This window comes from Salvelinus namaycush, chromosome 13 (genome assembly GCF_016432855.1).
Source record: "Salvelinus namaycush isolate Seneca chromosome 13, SaNama_1.0, whole genome shotgun sequence".
NCBI classification, from domain to species: domain Eukaryota; kingdom Metazoa; phylum Chordata; class Actinopteri; order Salmoniformes; family Salmonidae; genus Salvelinus; species Salvelinus namaycush.
This window is the reverse complement of record NC_052319.1, coordinates 9817502-9839032: the sequence shown is the minus strand read 5'-3', so window position 1 is coordinate 9839032 and position 21531 is coordinate 9817502. Positions and strand designations below refer to the sequence as shown.

Genomic DNA, 21531 nt, shown 5'->3' with positions numbered 1-21531 from the left:
GTGTTTGACAGATATTTTTGAACGAGTCCAATACAAAAAAAAACCTGAGTTTAAAAAAATCTATTTTAATTTAGCGAAGGAGCACGGTGGTTGACCGCCATGATTTCTTATAATTTAGTTAGTTGCACAAATGCCGATAGTCTGCTTTTGCGGACATTTTGTAAACGGAGCCTGTGTGTTTTCTAGGAATCCATGTTGTGAAATGACTGGCTATTGTAACTGACCTCTTGTTATTGTGCATAGGAGCTTCCTTTGTCTCCTTGCCATGATTTCCTTTGTGTATTAGGAACGAAAATATCCCTTCTAGAATGTTCCTATTCTGAGACACTGTGGACACCCTCGCTTCCTGTGCCTCCTTAGAACTACAGGGAGAAAGCAGGATGATTGTGAAAAGGCATCCTTTATTTCGAATAGGGTTTATATTCGTTGTTGTTGGTTGAGGAGCACAGCAATACCCCAATGCTTGAGATGATAAAGTTAGCAGAGAACTGTTAGGTTTTTCAAAATGACTAACCTGTATGTATCTGATTTTTCAGTATACATTTCTATGTTAAATTACAGCCCTTTTCTTGCGTTAGACCACACTTAACATTAACAGCATGTACTGTCAATGTAATGGCAACGTGCTAGTATTTCCACTGCTCAGTAGCTGCCCTTGCATTGAACCATTTCACTATCTCTGGATCAGCCCCCACCATCCCCAGTTTATTACATACTGAAACGTGGACACGCTAGAAAGTAAGTAATATAACTTATTGATAAAACATTTTCCCTAGTTACAGTGACATGTAAATCCCACTTCCTCCCACCGCCACAGTTTTTAAACAGACTCTTTGTTTCAAAATGAATGGGAGGCGGCTGAGCTTTTTCTACATGGTGTCCAGCCACAGTATTTCAGGGTTGCGTCCCAAATGGCAACTTATTCCCAACATAGTGCACTACATTTTGCCAGAGCCGGAGGTATGATGGGTATGTCTGCAAAAGCCTCGCCTTTGTGAAATCTGAAACAATAGACTTCAATATTTATTTAATATAATCTATGTAACATTCCGGCGCTTGCTCCATGTGGAATGAACTTTTTAAGGAACTTCTCATACTTGTGGTCTTGTAGATACAATACATTGTTTTTCCCCACAGTCATACATGTTCTCTTTTAATTTCCTCTGAAACGTTCTCACATTTACAATACAATATCCTTTGGCCTGTTGTCTTGTTGGATAAGCACCAGTTGCCCGTGTGACTGTGACATACTGACATTTTTTCTTATGTGCATGGCCTTATTTCTATCCAGCATATTGGATGACTGTCATTCATACTCCATTTAACCAGCTCAATGTAACATCAATTTAGGCTACTAATATGATTCTCAAATTTGTCATGAGGTTGCTACAACCTAGCCTACAAAAAAAGTTTAAAACGTAGGTGCACAGGTCAAGAGACAAATTGGAGTAATCAAGGTGACAGAGAGTGACACATTCAAAATCCGCCTTGCACACTCTTGCCTGTATTTAGCTCAGCCTGGTCTCATAGACCAGACGTAACATAGTAAACTTAAATCCAGGACACTCAAATTAGTATGATATGTTACATTTGGTATGGTTGCATAAGACGGAAGGTTATTTAAGGCAAAAACGCAAGGAGGGTGGATGCTTGGGCGTATAACGCAAACTCTAGCTGATCTTAGATGTAATCATTAGTCCAAACAGCTGCAAAACTTTCCATTTTGCAGCTAAAACAATAGTTTTTCCTATTGGAAAATTCAGGTAGGTCCCTCAGTTTCATTCTGTTTTCTTCTGTTTAATAAACATTTTGCAACAGAATTGGTGGAATGAATATACCCGCACAGTTCACTTTGATAGCAGCCACATACAGCATCACCACTTTGCTTGTTGTATAATTCCATCTCACAACTACGCGCTCTCCTCTCACCTTTTCCCTTCGCTTGTTAACTTCAGTGCACAGCACAACAGCTGCCTGTGACCAGGGGCAAAAACCTCCCCAAGCCAAACCTTCATACCATAACCGCTAACCGCTACATCATGGTCACCATATAAACGTTAGTCAACAAAGTAGAACTAACGTGTTAGTAATCGGACAATCCAATCCATGTGTACAATCATGCAGTATGGTGTACAGAAAGCAGTTTAGCCATTACACCGGCGGGCCCCTGTGGCAATACATTTATTATACCGAAGGCTTACCTTGACTTGGAGGAGTTGCAGAGGGTAACGGGTAACTGCATTTTTATATGAGCCTAAGTATGATGAAATGTTAATTGCTTAATTAACTCAGGAACCATACCTGTGTAGAAGCACCTGCTTTCAGTATACTTTGTATCCCTCGTTTACTCGTGTTTCCTTTATTTTGGCAGTTTACCTGTAACTCAATATACCCTGCATACTCTTCATATTATTAATGGCAAAATAACATATTTAATCCTGAATTTTGTAGATTTGGAGTTGGTTGGAGTTAGTGGTAAGGCTAGTTAAATGAAGGCCACCCAAATGTGAGGTGTCATGTCTCTGTGTATGTACTGTATGGTTGGTTGGTCTCCATGATCTGTTCAATTAGACACACAGTAACTCTCCTTTGTCCAGGGACCACCTCATTTGCCTATCCACTGCATACTGCTGACTTTCCTCAGATAAGAGCTGGGCTTGTTTTTCTATGGCAGCATGCAAATCTAAGAGCTGTAGTATGGGGCCAGTTATACAATATGGAAATTGTTTATACTCCAGTTTCACCATACTATTGACAGTAAGGCATCATAGGAGGAAATGAATGAGGATATGGCATTAAAACATCCAATGTATCATATGCCAGTAATGTCATGGTATGATTAAATCTGAATATTACACATCATATATAGAGGTTTATTAAGAAAGACTTACTTACAAAATGTCATGGTTTTAACCGTATCAAATCAATTGAAAAGGGGAGCTACAATTTTCCCATCACCTGGCCGATCACTTCCTCAACCTCTAAATACCCGAAACGTAGATAAACCTGATGGAATGTTCAGCGTTTCCTGTCATAGATGGAGACGATCTATTGATGACAACTCTAAAGATACTCTAAGCTGTCAGAACAGATTTTCCTTTGTCTCAAAAGCCTTTGTCCTGTCTCTTGTTCTTACCCTCGTCGATCTAGACAGAGGTGTGCATTGTGACGCTCTCTAGTCCCTTTTCTGTCTCGTCCTCTTGAAACACCCTTGGCCTGCCTGTCCTCCCTCTGGTCGTGTGGGGATTAGTCCGTTCCTGCCCCGAAGCACTGCCACGTCTCTCTGTATCCTCAACAGAGACACCAGCCAGACAGCCACATAGCCCAGATACGCTCCATAACAATCACACAGCTCCTTACCTGCAGTGTCCTAGTTCTTAGTACAGCTCCAAGGTGCACTTTGGCTGTATTCGACACAACCTGTCCTTATTTACCCTATAAAGTATGATACACACACGGTCCTTCTCACAGAACTTTGCTGGTTCAGAAGTGTAACTTGGAGACAGATATAGAGGGCATAGTGGGAAAGGATGTAACATGGCAATGAACCTACTGAAACCTGGCTGGCTTTCCTCAGTAGACTAATCAGTAACTTTGCTGCTCATATCAGCTTGTAAGGAATGTGCCCGCATATGACATTTCACAGCCATTCCCACCCATGCAGCCTTGTGGAACTACTGGTAGGCTGATGCAGTCTGTGTCAACGGATTAATCTTGAGTACATAAACAATCAGAGTTTTGTATTTTTGTTTGCCAGTACCATAGATCGGGCTAGTACTACTTAGTGCTGCCTTTGTCAAAACCGACTTGTAACATGAGTCGATTCTCTGTAACCCACACTGCTCTCTGTGAATCAGAGGTAGTGAGTGTAGGGTGCCCCTCCCCATCCCCTCCTCCTTCCCTGTCCGTCCCTCCCCTCAGAATGGAGTGGAGCAGGCTGAACTTGGAGCAGCTAGTGGCTGGTTGTCTGAGCTGCAGTCAGGGTGCATTTTGGATCTATCTTTTTTTTTCTCCCTCTTAATTGTCTTCCGGAGCCATGAGCTTCTAGCTGCCCAGGATGAAAAGTGGGAGACATTGTCGTTCCTGTTGTGGTTGGATTCTAGCTAAGTGTTGCTGCTGCTGTTACAAAGTGACAGGTGCGTACCTTACTGCTGACTGAAACTACGGATAGTGTGTTTTTGGGCTCCCGCCAGAAGTCCAGAGTTAGAAGTGGAGAACACGTTCTGATGCGTGTAAGCTTTCTCACACCTAAGCGTCTCACTAAAAGTTATTGTTGAGCAATGCTGTTATCTGTACATCAGTCAGGGATGTTACTTAGCTTTTTGAGGTACATTTGCTACAAACGTTTGTGAGACAATGCTTGTATCGGACTTCACAGACTGTAGCTGGCTGACACTATTAAAGAACCCTTTTTTAATGAATATTGCATGGCATTGCCTTGCCAGTGTTTACTTGTTTGCTGATGTTTTCGAGATTTAAAGGAAAACTCCACTAACTTTTGGTATTTGTTTCATAAGTCTATTGTTGACATAGTCTCAAAAATGTTTTGCTTGTCAGCAATCAAGTTTTCAAGATATGTAAATTTCAAAATACGGAAATCATCCCCGTATGATGCCTTTTGCATATCAGTTCGTCAGATTTCTGCCCTGCTAGAGCTGCCATTTATTGTGTGGAAATGTCTAGGAGCAACAACGGCTCAGCCGCGAATGCCACACAAGTTCACAGAACAGGACCGCCTAGTGCTGAGGTAATGTAGCGTGTAAGAATCATCTGTCCTCGGTTACAACACTCACTACAGAGTTCCAAATGGCCTCTGGAAGCAACGTCAGCACATTAACTGTTCCTCAGGAGCATCATGAAATGGGTTTCCATGGCTGAGCAGCCACACACAAGCCTAAGATCACCATGCGCAATGCCAAGTGTCGGCTGGAGAGGTGTAAAGCTCGCCGCCATTGGATTCTGGAGCAGTGGAAACTCGTTCTCAGGAGTGATGAATCACACTTCACCATCTGGCAGTCCGACAGACGAATCTGGGTTTGGTAGATGCCAGGAGAACGCTACCTGCCCCAATGCATAGTGCCAACTGTAAAGTTTGGTGGAATGGTCTGGGGCTGTTTTTCATGGTTTGGGCAAGGCCCCTTAGTTCCATTGAAGGGAAATCTTAACGCTACAACCCACAATGACATTCTAGATGATTCTGTACTTCCAACTTTGTGGCAACAGTTTGGGGAAGGCCCTTTTCTGTTTCAGTATGACAATGCCCACGTGCACAAAGCGAGGTCCATACAGAAATGGTTTGTCAAGATCGGTGTGGATGAACTTGACTGGCCTGCACAGAGCCCTGACCTCAACCCTTTCGATCACCTTTGGGATGAATTGGAATGCCGACTGTGAGCCAGGCCTAATCGCCCAACATCAGTGTCCGACCTCACTAATGCTCTTGTGGCTAAATGAAAGCAAGTCCCCGTAGCAATGTTCCAACATCTAGTGGAAAGCCTTCCCATAAGAGTGGAGGCTGTTATAGCAGCAAAGGGAGAACCAACTCTATATTAATGCCCATAATTTTGGAATGAGATGTTCGACGAGAAGGTGTCCATATACTTTTGGTCATATAGTGTATCTCCGGGCTGTGAACGGTAAGAGAAATAGCTGCTGCACTGGCATTAACTGCCATTGTGTCATTGTGCCGTCTTCGTAGAAGAGGATGAGGAGAGTCAGAGGGATGGGGATGAAGCTGTCCCGTGTGGCTCAGTTGGTAGAGCATGGCGCTTGCAACGCCAGGGTTGTGGGTTCAATTCCCACGGGGGGACCAGGGTTCAATTCCCACGGGGGGACCAGGATAAATATGTATGAACTTTCCAATTTGTAAGTCGCTCTGGATAAGAGCGTCTGCTAAATGACTTAAATGTAAATGTAATGAAGCTGTGTCAAAAGTAGGTTATTTTCTGGATCAGAGGATGAATAATAGCGATTTGGAGATGCTGTCAGGGGATCTGCATTATGGCACTCACTGCCTCTGCACAGTAGGCTCCCATTCATAAACATTAAATTCATAACTGTGAATTATATAACATGCTTGTTACTAAGTGTTACAAATGTCATGGATTCCGTTTTCATTTCATTTTCAACATTTCTGTTACGGTATGTCTGTCAACAATGCGTCATAATATAGGAGTCCCATTTTTCTCCCTTCTAACCTAGATTCTTGTTGAGGGTAGATTGTAACGCCGCCGGAGTCTTTTGAAGACCAAATTAGCCACAAATCCCCTTTCATCTGAAGCATTACTGCAAGTTTCTTTGAAGATGAGTCTTAGGGGGGAGCTTTGGGGAGGGTTGTCAGTGTGGATGGGGATGCCTCTCTCCTTTTTAATGGTTGCGAGTTAACTAAGATGATGTTTTCGTCTTTGTATCCAATGTCTGGGTTATTGGTGCTCTTGTTGTTGTTTTTAAATCCTTTCGGGGTTCACGTTTTGCTCGTTCAGCAAATGGAAGCCGGCTTGCAGATTATGTCAACCACACTGAGAGAATTGAAAACTCTTCCGATACAGTGCAAAGTATTCAGACCCCTTGACTTTTCCCACATTTTGTTACATTACAGCCTTATTCTAAAATTGATGAAATAGTTGTTTTCCCTCAACAATCTACACACACCCCATAATGACAAAGCAACAACAGGTTTTTAGAAATGTTTGCACATTTATTAAATATAAAAAACTGATATCACATTTACACAAGTATTCAGACCCTTTACTCAGTACTTTGTTGAAGCACTTTTGGCAGCGATTACAGCCTCGATTCTTCTTGGGTATGACGCTACAAGCTTGGTACACCTGTATTTGGGGAGTTTCTCCCATTCTTCTCTACAGATTCTCTCAAGCTCTTTCAGGTTGGATGGGGAGCGTCGCTGTACAGCTATTTTCAGGTGTCTCTAGAGATGTTTGATCGGGTTCAAGTCCAGGCTTTGGCTGGGCCACTCAAGGACATTCAGAGACTTGTCCCAAAGCCACTCCTGCGTTGTCTTGGCCTTGTGCTTAGGGTCGTTGTCCTGTTGGAAGGTGAACCTTCGCCCCTAGTCTGAGGTCCTGAGTGCTCTGGAGCAGGTTTTCATCAAGGATCTCTCTGTACTTTGCTCCGTTCATCTTTCACTTGATCCTGACTACTCTACTAGTCCCCGATGCTGAAAAATTTCCCCACAGCATGATGCTGCCACCATGCTTCACTGTTGGGATGGTGCCAGGTTTTCTACAGACGTGACACTTAGCATTCAGGCCAAAGAGTTCAATCTTGGTTTCATCAGACCAGAGAATCTTGTTTCTCGTGGTCTGAGAGTCTTTTAGGTACCTTTTTGGCAAACTCCAAGTAGGCTGTCATGTGCCTTTAACTGAGGAGTGGCTTCCGCCTGGCCGCTGTACCATAAAGGCCTGATTGGAGTGCTGCAAATATGGTTGTCCTTCTGGAAGGTTCTCCCATCTCCACAGAGGAACTCTGGAGCTCTGTCATATTTACCATTGGGTTCTTGGTCACTTCCCTGACCAAGGCCTTTCTCCCCCGATTGCTCAGTTTGGCCAGGCGGCCAGCTCTAAGAAGAGTCTTGGTGGTTCCAAACTTCTTCCATTTAAGAATGATGGAGGCCACTGTGTTCTTGGGGACGTTCAATGCTGCATAAATGTTTTGGTACCCTTCCCCAGATCTGTGCCTCGACACCATCCTGTCTCGGAGCTCAACGGACAATTCCTTCGACCTCATGGCTTGTGGGACCTTATATAGACAGGTGTGTACCTTTCCAAATCGTGTCCAATCAATTTAATTTACCATAGGTGGACTCCAATCAAGTTGTAGAAACATCTCAAGGATAATCAATGGAAACAGCATGCATCTGAGCTCAATTTCGAGTCTCATAGCAAAGTGTCTGAATACTTATGTAAATATGGTATTTCTTTGAAAACTCTGTTTATTAAGTTTTACACACACAGACAAGACAAAGCAATATAAATAATATACTCAACTAGAAAAAATACAAATAATACATATAAAAAAAATAACTTTAAAGATACCATACTTTAGACAAGTTAAACACACCAGGCAGAAGGCTACAAAAGGTTAAAGGGCAATCTATAGTATAGGGACAGAGCAAACACCTCACCATTGTTCCTGTAAACAGTCAAGGGATGGGGTGGAGAAATGCAACCACTCACAGACAGTCAAGGCCACAGACCAACCATCCACTGGACCAAAAATAAAAAGTTACAATGCTTTAAAATAAAAAATGAATAATAATAATTTTATGTAGGCGTGAACAGAATTAAAAAATAAAAATAACTGGGAAAAACAAGCTCACACCTTAGTCTCTGCCCGGGCAAGATGAACAAGGCATCCACAGGTCACAATCAATAAGCACATCAACCTTAATGCCCCCCACCCCCACCCCAGAAAAAAACACAGAGAAATGCTCATCCAACCCCTAATTCACAGGGGGGTCAAATACAGACTTATTTTGGTTTTAATAGGAATGCCATCAGAGGATGGACTGTTTAAAGTAAGACCGGAATGGAGCCCAAGCCTCATTAAACAGTTTGGGGTTCCCACGTGAATTTAATTTAATTTTTTCTAGTTTCAGAGAGCACAACACATCTCTCACCCAATATTTATAAGATGGGGGAGCTGCCATCTTCCAGTTCTGTAGTATTAGCCGTCTAGCTAAACGAGTTGTATAAGCAACAGTGTCCGACTGGATTCTTGACAGGGGGGTACCTATGGGCAGTACTCCAAAAAGGGCTGTAAGGGGAGAGGGATCTATAACAGTGTTATATATATCAGAGAAACATTTAAATATTAATTCCCAGAAACCTGACAGTTTATGACAGCCCCAGAACATATGCAACAGTGTGGCTGGTTCAATTTTACATCTGACACAGGTAGGATCAAAATCAGAGAATATTCTTCCAAGTCTGGCCCCAGACCAGTGGATCCGGTGAACCACCTTGAATTGAATGAGGCTGTGTCTAGTGCTAAAAGAGGACGAATGCACCCTGCGCAGCACAGATTCCCAGGTGTCTTCCCCAAGTTCCTCCCCCAAATCCTTTTCCCATCGAGTCTTTAAAGGCACCAAAGAAGGGTTCTGTAAGTCATGAATGATTGCATATACATCTGAAATTGCGCCCCTAGGAAGCTTGTTCAGCTCCAGGATGCTCTCTATAGCTGTATTCGCAGGCCTATGGGGAAATTCAGGTGTGTTAGCTCTGACAAAGTTCCTAGTCTGGAGATAGCGGAAAAAGTGGGATTGGGGGAGGTTGAACCTTTCCTGTAGCTGAGCAAAAGAGGCAAATGTATCATCAAAGAATAATTGGGCTAGTGAGGAGAGGCCTAGTGAGTGCCAGATGCCAAAAGCCCCATCATTCAAAGATGGAGGAAATAAAATGTTCTGATTGATTGGGCCTGATAGAGAAAAGCCTCGGAGGCCAAAGGCTAAACGGAACTGATTCCAAATTTTAAGAGACTGCTTTACAATTGGGTTGACACACCTTTTGCCTAGGGACACTGGGAGAGACGAGCACAACACAGAAGAAAGTGCAGCAGGTTTACACGATTCAGACTCCATCTGGACCCAGATTGGTCTAGGGCCAGTAGGATCAGTCTGCAGCCAGTACAGAAGTGTTCTGAAATTTGCAGCCCAATAGTATGTCAAAATTTGGTAGAGCTAAACCCCCCAATGACCTAGGCTTCTGTAAATGTTTTCTACCAATCCGTGGTACCTTGCCATCCCAAATAAAATGCATGAATGTTTGATCCAGTGAAATAAAAAAAGATTTTGGAATAAAAATGGGTAAACATTGAAATAAATATAGAAATTTGGGCAACACACTCATTTTAATGACATTAATCCTTCCGATAAGAGAAAGAGGTAGCGCATTCCAAAAAGTAAAAGATTGTTTCAAACTGTCTGCTAGAGCAACCAAGTTTTCCTGAAACAGATTTGAATATTTCCTTGTCACTTTAACTCCCAAGTAGGTGAGTTGATCCCGGACAATCCTAAACTGAGAACTTGTAAAAGAGCACTTTAAAGCAGCCTTGTTTACAGGAAAAAGCTCACTCTTGCCTAGATTCAGCTTGTACCCTGAGATTGATCCAAACCTTTTAAGAACAGATAAGGCGCGTGGCAATGAGATATCAGGGTTAGAGATAAACAAAAGGAGGTCATCCGCATATAGCGAGACTTTCTGCTCTGAGCCCGTCCTGCTTATTCCTTGAATGGCATCATTAGAGCGTAGTGCAATGGCGAGAGGTTCGATTGCCAAAGCAAACAACAAGGGGGAGAGTGGACAGCCCTGTCTGGATCCGCGGTGCAAGGGAAAATAGTCAGAGGACAAGTTGTTAGTCCGTACCGAAGCCATGGGGGAAAAATAAAGAATCTTTATCCACGCAATGAATTTGGGGCCAAAGCCAAATCTATAAAGGGTAGCTGTTAGGTAATCCCACTCAACGCGGTCAAACGCTTTTTCTGCATCAAGTGAGACCACCACCTCTGGGTCCTCCGACGCTGGGGAGTACAGTATATTCATAAGGCGCCTAATATTGAAAAACAAATGCCTATTTCTCACAAAGCCAGTCTGGTCAGAGTGTATTACTTGATGCAGCGAGCCTTCCATACGGATGGCTAAAAGCTTGGCTAGGATTTTGTAATCACAGTTTAAAAGCGAGATTGGGCGATAGGATCCACATTCCAGGGGGTCTTTGTTTTTCTTTAATAGTAATGAAATTGAAGCCTGATAAAGACTAGGCGGTAGCTTTGAGGTATTAAGGCACTCTGCAAATAGTCGAGACAAGAATGGGCAAAGCAGACCAGAAAACGTCCTGTAAAATTCGGTTGGAAAACCATCCGGACCCGGTGATTTACCACTTTTCATTGCGGACACTGCTGTTGCAATCTCCTCAGGTGTAAATTCTTCTTCTAGACAGTCATGGGTGTCTGTATCAATTGAAGGCATATTCAGGCCATTAAAGAAGGAATCAATCAGCAAAGGGTCTTGAGGGGATTCAGAGGTGTATAGCGCAGAGTAAAATTGTTTGAATTGATCATTGATCTCTTTATGTATAACTGTGGTGGCACCAGACGGGGTCCTTATTTGTGGGATTAAACGTGAGGCCTCAGATTTACGGATCTGATGTGCAAGGAGTTTACTGGCCTTGTCGCCTTGTTCATACACTCTGTACCGAGCTCGCAAGAGTAACTGTTCAGCTTGCCTGGTAGAAAGCTCATCAAATTCAGATTGGAGTAGTTGGCGCTCTTTATGCAGATCAGAGGAAGGAACCGTAGCATACTTCTCATCCAATGTGGCTATGGATTCGCTCAGGTCCCGAAGTCGCTGAGAGCGAACTCTGTTTTGGTTGGCTGTATAAGAAATAATTTGGCCGCGTAGGTATGCTTTGAGAGACTCCCATATGGTAGAGCAGGACATACCTGGTGTTGAATTAGTTTCTAGGAATAAGGTGATTTCAGAAGAAATGAAATTTACAAACTCCTTATCTGAGAGTAAAATGGGGTTAAGACGCCATTGATAACACATAGGAGGTCGCTGGGGAAACTCTAGTTCAAGCACTAATGGTGAATGGTCAGAAATAACAATACTCTTGTAAGTACACTGCCGAAGGTTAGGCAGAAGTTTTTTGTCCAAAAAGAAGTAATCAATCCGGGAGTATGTTTGATGAACATGAGAATAAAAGGAATACTGTCTCTGTAGGATGTAGGAAACGCCAGGCCTCAAACATGGCATATTTCTGAAGAAAGGCTTGAATAAGTAGGGCACATTTAGATGGGCCTGTAGTTGTTCGTGAGGACTTGTCAAGAACTGGGGACATTTTGCAGTTGAAATCCCCCCCTAAAATCAACAAATGAGAATCTAAATTGGGTATAGCAGACAAAAAGGAAGAAATGAAACTTGTGTCATCCCAATTGGGAGCATAAACACTAGCCAAAACAAGAGGGGTAGAAAACAGTTTACCGGTTACTATGACGTATCGTCCCTTAGGATCAGCGATAACCTCAGAAGCTACAAAGGGAGTGGCTTTATCAACCAAAATGGCAGCCCCTCTTGATTTACTATGAAAGTTAGAGTGGAACACTTGACCAACCCAGTCCCTACGCATCCTAAAGTGCTCACCAGTCCTCAAGTGAGTCTCTTGTAGAAATGCAACATTTGCATTCAAACCCTTTAAGTGTGTCAGCACCCTCTTACGCTTCACTGGGTTATTAACCCCTTTGGTGTTCCACGAAATGTACTTGATCGCATTGTTTCGGCCCCTCTGGGCATTCCCGTTATACAACCCTGTCATTAGAGCATAGAATGGAAAAGCAATGAGCGCCCAAAAACCCCAGAATAACTTGTCTCAGAGTAATAATGTACGGTGGTAGATGTTTGGAAAAAGTACAGAAAAAAAAAAAAAAAAGACAATGACAACATTAGAACTGAACAATTCAACCCCTCCCCCCACCCCCTCCCCCCATCCCAGACAATACCTCCCCAAACGAGGTACAAGCCTAAATAGAACATGTTCTCTTCGCACAGTATGTCTGTGAGAGTGCGGTCTTAAACCTAAACCCACAGTCCCGCTCTTTAAAGTCGCGTTTTGTTAGTGGATCAAACAGCAAAAAGAGATAATCATTTTTTAAATAAAAAAAAATAAAAGTGAATCCCTTGTGCAGACGAAATTACAAAAGCACCACTTGCAGATGTATATAATTATATTCCCAGTCTCATAACAGGCATTTGAGAGAGAAAATAAAGAAAATAAATAAAATGTATAAAGGCTCTCAGCCGAAAACCTAATTTGAAGTAAGGAAATCGTAGTAAGACAGCTTACAACCAAGACCAAAAAACTACGTGTGCGCAACGTTGAACGCTTGCTGGGCATAAATGACGCTCAGAACTTTTAAAATTTAAGTGAAGACCCCAAAAAACGTGTCGCCTCGGGAAGCATTTACTGTTTACTGGGTCAATGCAAACGGATGCAGTAAGCAAATAACCAAGAATATTTTGAGTCACTGAGACACTATGTAAACAAACTGAATAGGTGAGCAAGACAGCCTAGAAAACCCAGGAGTATAGTAAAACCTCAATACAATGAAATTAAAATGACTGAATGCTTGTAAGGCAAGCACACTAGATGATCAAAACATTAGATCACATCAAATAAGCCTGAATGGGTTCGCCAACTCCCCAACTATACAAAATTAGCATGTTGTAGCTAAACATAATTGTACCACAGGTGGGTTACTTACAATCCACAGTTCGCAAGCAACAGTTGCTGAACTATGAGCAAGTTCAAGACTTCTTGATGTGACGTTGAATGTGAGAGAGAGCCTCATCCGGAGATTCAAATGTGTAGTCTTTACCATCATGAGAGAGCCATAAACGGGCCGGGAATCGCAGTCCGTACTTCACACCTGGATGGTCCCGAAGTAGTCGTTTGGCCTGTCCGAAAGCTGCGCGCTGCCTGGAAACAGTGGGGGAGTAGTCCTGGTAGATGGAGAAGCTCTGTCCTTGAAAGCTCAGAGTGGTATTGCGGGCTCGTCGGAGAATCTCCATCTTCTCATGGAAAAAGTGCACTCGAAGAATTATGTCACGGGGCCTCTCCCCATCCCGGGGCTTTGGGCGCAGCGACCGGTGGGAACGATCAATCAGGGGCTTTTCATCTAAGGCAAGAACATCCTTCAGCAGCCCAGAAACGAAATCCGTGGCGCGAGGCATTTCCGCTGACTCTGGGACTGATACAAGTCTCAGGTTATTGCGGCGAGAGAATCCCTCTAAACTTACACAGCTCTCCTTCACCTTTTTCAAATCCGCAGCTAGGCGTTTCACGTCAGCCTCCAGGGATGTAGTTAAGTCGGAGACATTTGTAGCGAAGGTCTCCAGTGCTGCAATCGTTGTAGTGTGCGACGCCATTGTTGTTTTGAGTGATGTGATTGCTGGCACCGTCTCGTTCCGCAGGATGGTTAGATCTGCTTTTAAAGTATCAGAAACCTCCTTTATTCGGGCCTCAATCGTAGCAACCACCTCCGTTTTCATTTCAACTATCTCAGAGCGTAGTAGTTTGATGGCCTCGAGAATGTTCACTTCAGCGCCGCCAGGCCAAGCCGCCCCCCCGGGTAAAGTATCAGTCCCCGGGCCGTCAGGCTCAGGGGAGGGAGGTGATGAGAGTGTGTCTTGTAGGCCGGGTTTTCTCAAAGTCATGCTTTTGGCCTTATGTTTCGTCGACATGCTGACATTTGGAAGTAAAGTAGTCTTGGTTTTTACGGGAAGGGATCACCAAAATAATATATGAAAATAAATACGGTTCTGCTGCAAAATTCACATAAACTTTAAAAATACCACGGGAGCAAACGGAAAACACGTCAGTCGCACATGGCGTCCCTCCAATCCCCAAATATGGTATTTCTGTTTTCTATTTTCTATAAATTAGCAAAAATAAATTGAACTCTTTTTCACTTTGTCATTGTGTTATTGTGTGATGAGGGAAAACAATTTTTAATCCATTTTAGAATAAGGCTGTAATGTAACAAAATGTCAAGGGGTCTAAATACTTTCCAAATGCACTATGCGTTTGGAATTCGATCGTTCCAGATTATAAAAATGACACAAAGTGAACTTCCAGGAAAGAAAAGGTCAATTCCATGCTTGTGTGCAAACAAACAGACCTGTCCTGCTTTTCCTTAATGGGGCTCGTGTTACGGGTACTAGGCCAGTGTTTTTGGTATTTCTATTGACAGACAGGTATAAGATAGTACACATAACACTGTATGTACCCAGACAAAAAAAGCACAATATCTTTGTTCGGTTGCACGCAGGCAAGGACTATCTTTTTCTTTACGGGTCTGATGACAGTCTGATGACATCATAAGATTCACCACAGTGAAGAACTGTCATGAATAGCCATAGCCAACACATCACTGAGAGACACCTGATAAAACAGTTTCTACTGACTTGTTCCGTTGCTGACAGGACATCTCTGTCACAGACTGGGTGCCATATTGGATGCAACCATGCCGTGGTTTCAGGAAGTTTACAGAAGATAGGTTGTGGTTTATATAGCACGTTGAATAACAAATGCAGATTGCGGGAACGTTCTGTGAACACGTTTTGCTTAGATAGCTGTACGGTATGGTGCCTTGTGTAAAGTTGTCGACGATTCAGGCTAATTCAACTCGTTTCTGAACAGACACTCCTCATAGTCTTCCGTTTAATTAATGACTATTAATTAATACTTCCACCTATGGGACTTTCCACACTGTACGCGTCTTTAAATGTAGGCTTACAGCTCTGTACTAAGAACCTGTTTTGCTGCATATTTGACACCACATATCAGGACAGGTAGTCATTAGAAAACTATTATTAGATAAGGTCTATACAAGAAAGTAGACGAACACCACCTCTTCTTTCTCCCTCTTCCTCCATGCCTCTCCCTACACTGACCGAGGTGCAGACTGGTCTGCTTGTCTAGCTGCCTGTCAAGCTAGGCCACCATTGGTCCTCAACAGAAAACATCTCAGGGAATTTTACCGCTCACGTGCTCCAGCTGCCGGCCTGCTCTAATACCTGTCTTCCACAGGCTATTGTGAACCCTGGCGCAGTTATAAATCGGTTCAAGTCATTGGGATACTGCACGGAGGTGAAGAAAATCTTTCAGTGAATTGTTGGGGAAATCTCTCAGCTTTTTGTCTTTTGGGCATTCTGTAGCTGAGACTGGGAAATTGACTCAAGGTCATTCCACAGGTTTCCATTGTGTGCGACTGTGGCTCTATATCACACAACTTAATCACTGTTGGTGACACGGAAATATTATACTCTGTTCACGCCTTGCCATAATAACCGACGCAAACATTTTAGACAGACAGACAGTTTAACTGGTGCAGTGGTATCCGAGCATAAACATTTCCATAAAGTCATGAAACCACATTTATATGGGTCACCAACATTTACAAATGTATTTCATTTCATGTTAAGGAGTCATGATATAAGCCTGATGACTGTCCAACTCCAATATCTTATTGCGAAATATTTCCCTCGGTTTTAATCCCCCTTTGTGGTTTGGAGGGAGTATTCCTAGTGGTTATTTCCAGTGTAAACAGAAGGCGTGTGTTAGAACATGCAGATTCTGCATCAGAACTAGGTAACAGTGAGACAGCAGGGTGAGGAATGAGAATATGATCCCTCTGTCAGTGCAGCCATTAATCTGGCGAGATGGGAAATGAAGGCGCTTAAGAGAACCATGGTTGCGTCCCAAATGGTTCCTATGTAGTGCACTAATTTTGGGCATCCCTGTGGGCCTTGGTCAAAAGTAGTGCAATATATAGGGGGCCATTTGGGACATAGGCCATGTGCACACAGAGCAGGGCCTAATGAGAGAGAGACTATTTTTCCAGCACATGTCTGCTGTTGTCATCAAGTCTAAGTGTGACGCGCTGCTCCCCAAAGTGCTTTTCAGCAGGCAATCATCTGTGCCATTTATTTCCCGTGTTTTTTTTGTAACTATTCCTCGTTTCAGTTTCTGGAGGCGAAAAACTCACACCTATTTAGGCGAGGTGCTGGCTAACGGAGTAGAACACTTGAAAAAGAAAAGCCGCACACTCTAGGGGCTCAGATTCAATCATTTAAAAACCTGATAACCAACGTTTCGACAGACAAAGCTGTCTTCATCAGGGTATTTCTACCAACTGAGCTACAGAGGACTACCCCCCCCCCCTCTCTCTTTCTCGCTGCCCTGTTATTGACTGTCTCCAGAGGGAGAGATTGTGGCTGGGGCTCTGATATGGCTCTGGGTTGCCGCGTTGTTCTACTTTACAATATCTAACTACTAGGCTTGGTCCACATGATTCTCCTCAAGGCCACTTCCCTGTAATGAGTCATCTAGCACAAAAGGCAGCTAGTCAGCAGCCCCACACGCTACACTTTACTCTCAATGCATGCATCCCAAATGGCAACCTGTTCTCTTTATAGTGCACTACACTAGCGCTCTGGTCAAAAATAGTGCACTATATAGGGAATAGGGTGCCATTTGGGTTCCATTCAATGAAGGCCGCTTTGGAATGAATGGAGGCTGCTGGAACTCATGAACTATTAACCTTTGGATTAAACCTATTAGTATTAGACAGATGCCACTGTCTGCCCCCATAACTGCTTTCCAGTTGCTCCATAATCCATACATTCCCCATTTTATATTAACATATTTCAGGACTTAGGATTTCATGCTTCATTTCACAGCTTCACTCAACACCTATAATACAATTTTTGGGATACATTCTATGCAAACTAAGTTGCACGATAAGCAGGACTGAGATTCTTCTAGTACAGGGCCCGAACATGTAGTCCGCTGTTATTATGGATAGCACTGTCATACTTTCCCACATTGCCTCAAATAGATGGGAAATGAAGTCTAGGTCAGTCCAGTGAGAGGGAAAGAGTGAGAGAGAAATGGCGAAGAGATAGAGCGAGAAAGATACCATGTTTAGCAGAGAAGCGGGATATTTGCGTTATCCTCCCTCTTTTGTTTGCCACAATAGGGCTGACCGTAGCAGCAAATATCTCCCCAGACTGCTGATAACAGCATGGACACTGTCAGCTTTTTACTGCAGACTTGTGAGTTGTTTGACCTGGCTGGCCTGGTCAACAGAGGCCCTCCCCCCACAGCACAAACATATCCCCCCTTTCATCTCAATGGCTTGGCCAAATGTTTCCTTCCGTATCGAGCTATTTTTGATCCCAATGGACGGAGCAGCCGCTTTTAATATTTACTAATACTAACGATACTTCAGTTGTTTTCAGTGGTAAGGAAATGTTTTGAAGTGGTGCTAGCCTAATTAGACACATACCTTTTTAGTTTTTTGTTGCAACATGTTTTGGGATGTTAAACGCTACTGAACACCCGGAGTTAGTGACTGTTTGTTGACGTGCGCTCAAATACAGAGCCAGCGAAAGTCATTGAACTCTATTGCGTTTGAAACTGCGGCTGGTGCATTGTGAGAACGAAGAGGAGACACGCCAAGGTTAAGACCGAACAACCTTGGGAGGTGCTTTTGGCTTCGTAAGGCCTGCATATAGTGGTGGACCAGGATGCGCCAAGGAAATGATTCAGGAGCTTTTTGCTCTAATCACTCTGGCCCTAGTCTGGATCTAGCTAGCTCTGGTCCAGAGTGTGAGGACATTGCTCTGGGCTCTGTTTCAGTCCATGTATCCTTCCACAGAGGAATTTTGTTTCTATGTAAGGATACATGGACCATAACAGAATGCAGAGGCAAACGTCCTCACGCTCTGGACCACAGCTAGTCTGAATCCAGCAACACATACATACGTCTTCAACTTGACACAAGGTGGTTGACCGGTCAGTAGTAATAATAGTGGAAACTAGTCCTCATTATTAGCCATTATGAAAAACAACCGTGCAGTCTTTTTATTGGCTTAAAATAAACATCAATGATTAACAGTGCAAATGGTGTAACTATTAGCTAACGCACTGCAATATACACTTTACAACAGGAGACTGTTGTGTTGTGAATCTTAGGCACCTCATAAATGATCCTTTTGGAGCCAGCTGAGAAAACACACTGTGTGACTTGCATTCCTGTACCGTAGTATCCTACATTGAGCAATGTTGGTATACAAATGACTTGCATTCCTACATAGTATTTAAATGCCACTTTAAATGTGTACATGACACTGCAACAAAATTTCCCCATGGGGACAATAAAGTCAGTAGTAGTTGTAGTATTACACTGGCCAATGTTGATAACTGGGTTGACCGCGTTCATGCAGTATGCCATTCAGCGATGTTGATAAACGCACGACTGTTTGTTCACCCAATGTTTTTGGGAAGTAATGGGTTAAAAAAGAATAGCGTTTGTTAGTATACCTCAGGCGACAAGGGACATCACTCTAGTTAGTACAGTATGCTGAGACGAGACCAAGGGGTCTGCAACCAAAATGGCACCCTATTTCCTATAGGCCATGGCTAAAAGTAATGCACTAGATAGGGAATATCAGCTGATGTAAGAAGGGCTATATAAATACATTTGATTTGAATAGGGTGCCATTAGGGATGCGCCCAGAGCCAAGGAGAAATGTCTGAACTGAATTCTGAAGTCTAAAATGCTGTTTGTCTCCTCCCTTTCCAGAGAACTACTCGGTCAGCGGGCCCGAAGGAGCGAAGACCGAGTCGGTGGCCAACCTGCAGTCCCAGGCCTCCCTGAGCTCCATCCAGTCCAGCTCTCCGGGACCGAAGCGCTCGGGCAACACCCTCAAGAAGTGGCTGACCAGCCCTGTGCGTCGCCTCAGCCACGGCAGCAGCGTCAAGAAGTTCCCCAGCAAGCACAAGAAGAGGGACGGCCGCAAGAGCATCGACCTGGGGCCGCCTGAGAGCTCCCTGCACGACGGGAGCGTAGACGAGGTAATGAGCGTCCTGACTCCTCTCCACCGCGTCTCTGTCCTCTCTATCGCGTCTCTCGATTTCTCTCTATCGCTCGCCTTCTCTCGCAGGTGGAGAGTGTAGACGAGGTCATTAGCGTCTCCTTGTCTCTGCCGCATCTCTCTCTCTCCCTTTCGCTCTCCTCTCCACCATGTCTCTGTAACATACAGTAATTGGTTTCTAAAAGACATGTCCATCACAGTTCTTTGAATCACAAAATTGCCCTTTTAAAGGTCACATGTTGTGGGAATACACTGCATCTGGGGGAGTTGTGGTTCTTTCAGGCTCTTTTTGTTTAACAAAGGGTTTTAAGTGAATGGATCATATTTAGAAGTACAGTTCAGGCAATGGTTTGGAAGAGATCTTTCCAAACCATTGTGATTCCCCTTCAGATCAGTTTTTCTGAACCTCTCTTGAACCTTACTTCACATGCAACCAAAGGTTGATAACTACAGTGATTGTGTATCTGCAGCATTCCCCCAAAAAAGAAAATCCTCCCATCGATAGAGGAGCAATTCCCCAAGGCTAAGTATAAGCTGTTATCTTATGACATATCTACACCCTATTCCCTATATAGTGCACTACTTTTGACCAGACCCCTATGGGCCCTCATCAAAAGTAAACTCAGCAAAAAAATAAACGTCCTCTCACTGTCAACTGCGTTTATTTTCAGCAAACTTAAGATGTGTAAATATTTGTATGAACATAACAAGATTCAACAACTGAGACATAAACTGAACATGTGACTAACAGAAATGGAATAATGTGTCCCTGAACAAAGGGATGAACAAAATCAACAGTCAGTATCTGATGTGGCCACCAGCTACATTAAGTACTGTAGTGCATCTCCTCCTCATGGACTGCACCAAATTTGCCAGTACTTTCTGTGAGATGTTACCCCACTCTTCCACCAAGGCACCTGCAAGTTCCCGGACATTTCTGGGGGGAATGGCCCTAAATCTCACCCTCCGATCCAATAGGTCCCAGACGTGCTCAATGGGATTGAGATCCAGGCTCTTCGCTGGCCATGGCAGAACACTGACATTCCTGTCTTGCAGGAAATCACGCACAGAACGAGCAGTATGGCTGGTGGCATTGTCATGCTGGAGGGTCATGTCAGGATGAGCCTGCAGGAAGGGTACCACATGAGGAAGGAGGATGTCTTCCCTGTAATGCACAGCGTTGAGATTGCCTGCAATGACAACAAGCTCAGTCCGATGATGCTATGACACACCGCCCCAGACCATGACGGACCCTCCACCTCCAAATCGATCCCGCTCCAGAGTACAGGCCTTGGTGTAAAGCTCATTCCCTCGACGATGAGCGCGAATCCGACCATCACCCCTGCTGAGACAAAACCGCGACTCGTCAGTGAAGAGCACTTTTTGCCAGTCATGTCTGGTCCAGCGATGGTGGGTTTGTGCCTATAGGCGACGTGGTTGCCGGTGATGTCTGGTGAGGACCTGCCTTACAACAGGCTTACAAGCCCTCAGTCCAGCCTCTCTCAGTGTATTGCGGACAGTCTGAGCACTGATGGAGGGATTGTGCGTTCCTGGTGTAACTCGGGCAGTTGTTGTTGCCATCCTGTACCTGTCGCGCAGGTGTGATGTTCGGATGTACCGATCCTGTGCAGTTGTTGTTACACGTGGTCTGCCACTGCGCGGACGATCAGCTGTCTGTCCTGTCTCCCTGTAGCGCTGTCTTAGGCGTCTCACAGTACAGACATTGCAATTTATTGCCCTGGCCACACCTCCAGTCCTCATGCCTCCTTGCAGCATGCCTAATGCACGTTCACGCAGATGAGCAGGGACCCTGGGCATCTTTCTTTTGGTGTTTTTCAGAGTCAGTAGAAAGGCCTCTTTAGTGTCCTAGGTTTTCATAACTGTGACCTTAATTGCCTACCGTCTGTAAGCTGTTAGTATCTTAACGACCGTTTCACAGGTGCATGTTCATTATTTGTTTATGGTTCATTGAACAAGCATGGGAAGAAGTGTTTAAACCCTTTACAATGAAGATCTGTGAAGTTATTTGGATTTTTACAAATTATCTTTGAAAGATCCTGAAAAAGGGACGTTTCTT

The 21531-nt window shown here is 43.8% G+C and overlaps 1 protein-coding gene across 1 annotated transcript in view; it reads left to right on the top strand.

The window, feature by feature from the left end:
• The window catches only part of kalrna (kalirin RhoGEF kinase a), a 162042-nt gene that overhangs the window by 120955 nt on the left and 19556 nt on the right, over positions 1 to 21531 (top strand). The window contains exon 35 of the mRNA XM_039006231.1: positions 19163 to 19443. Within this exon, the coding sequence (XP_038862159.1) occupies positions 19163 to 19443 (281 nt within the window). The remainder of the gene's footprint in view (positions 1 to 19162; positions 19444 to 21531) is intronic.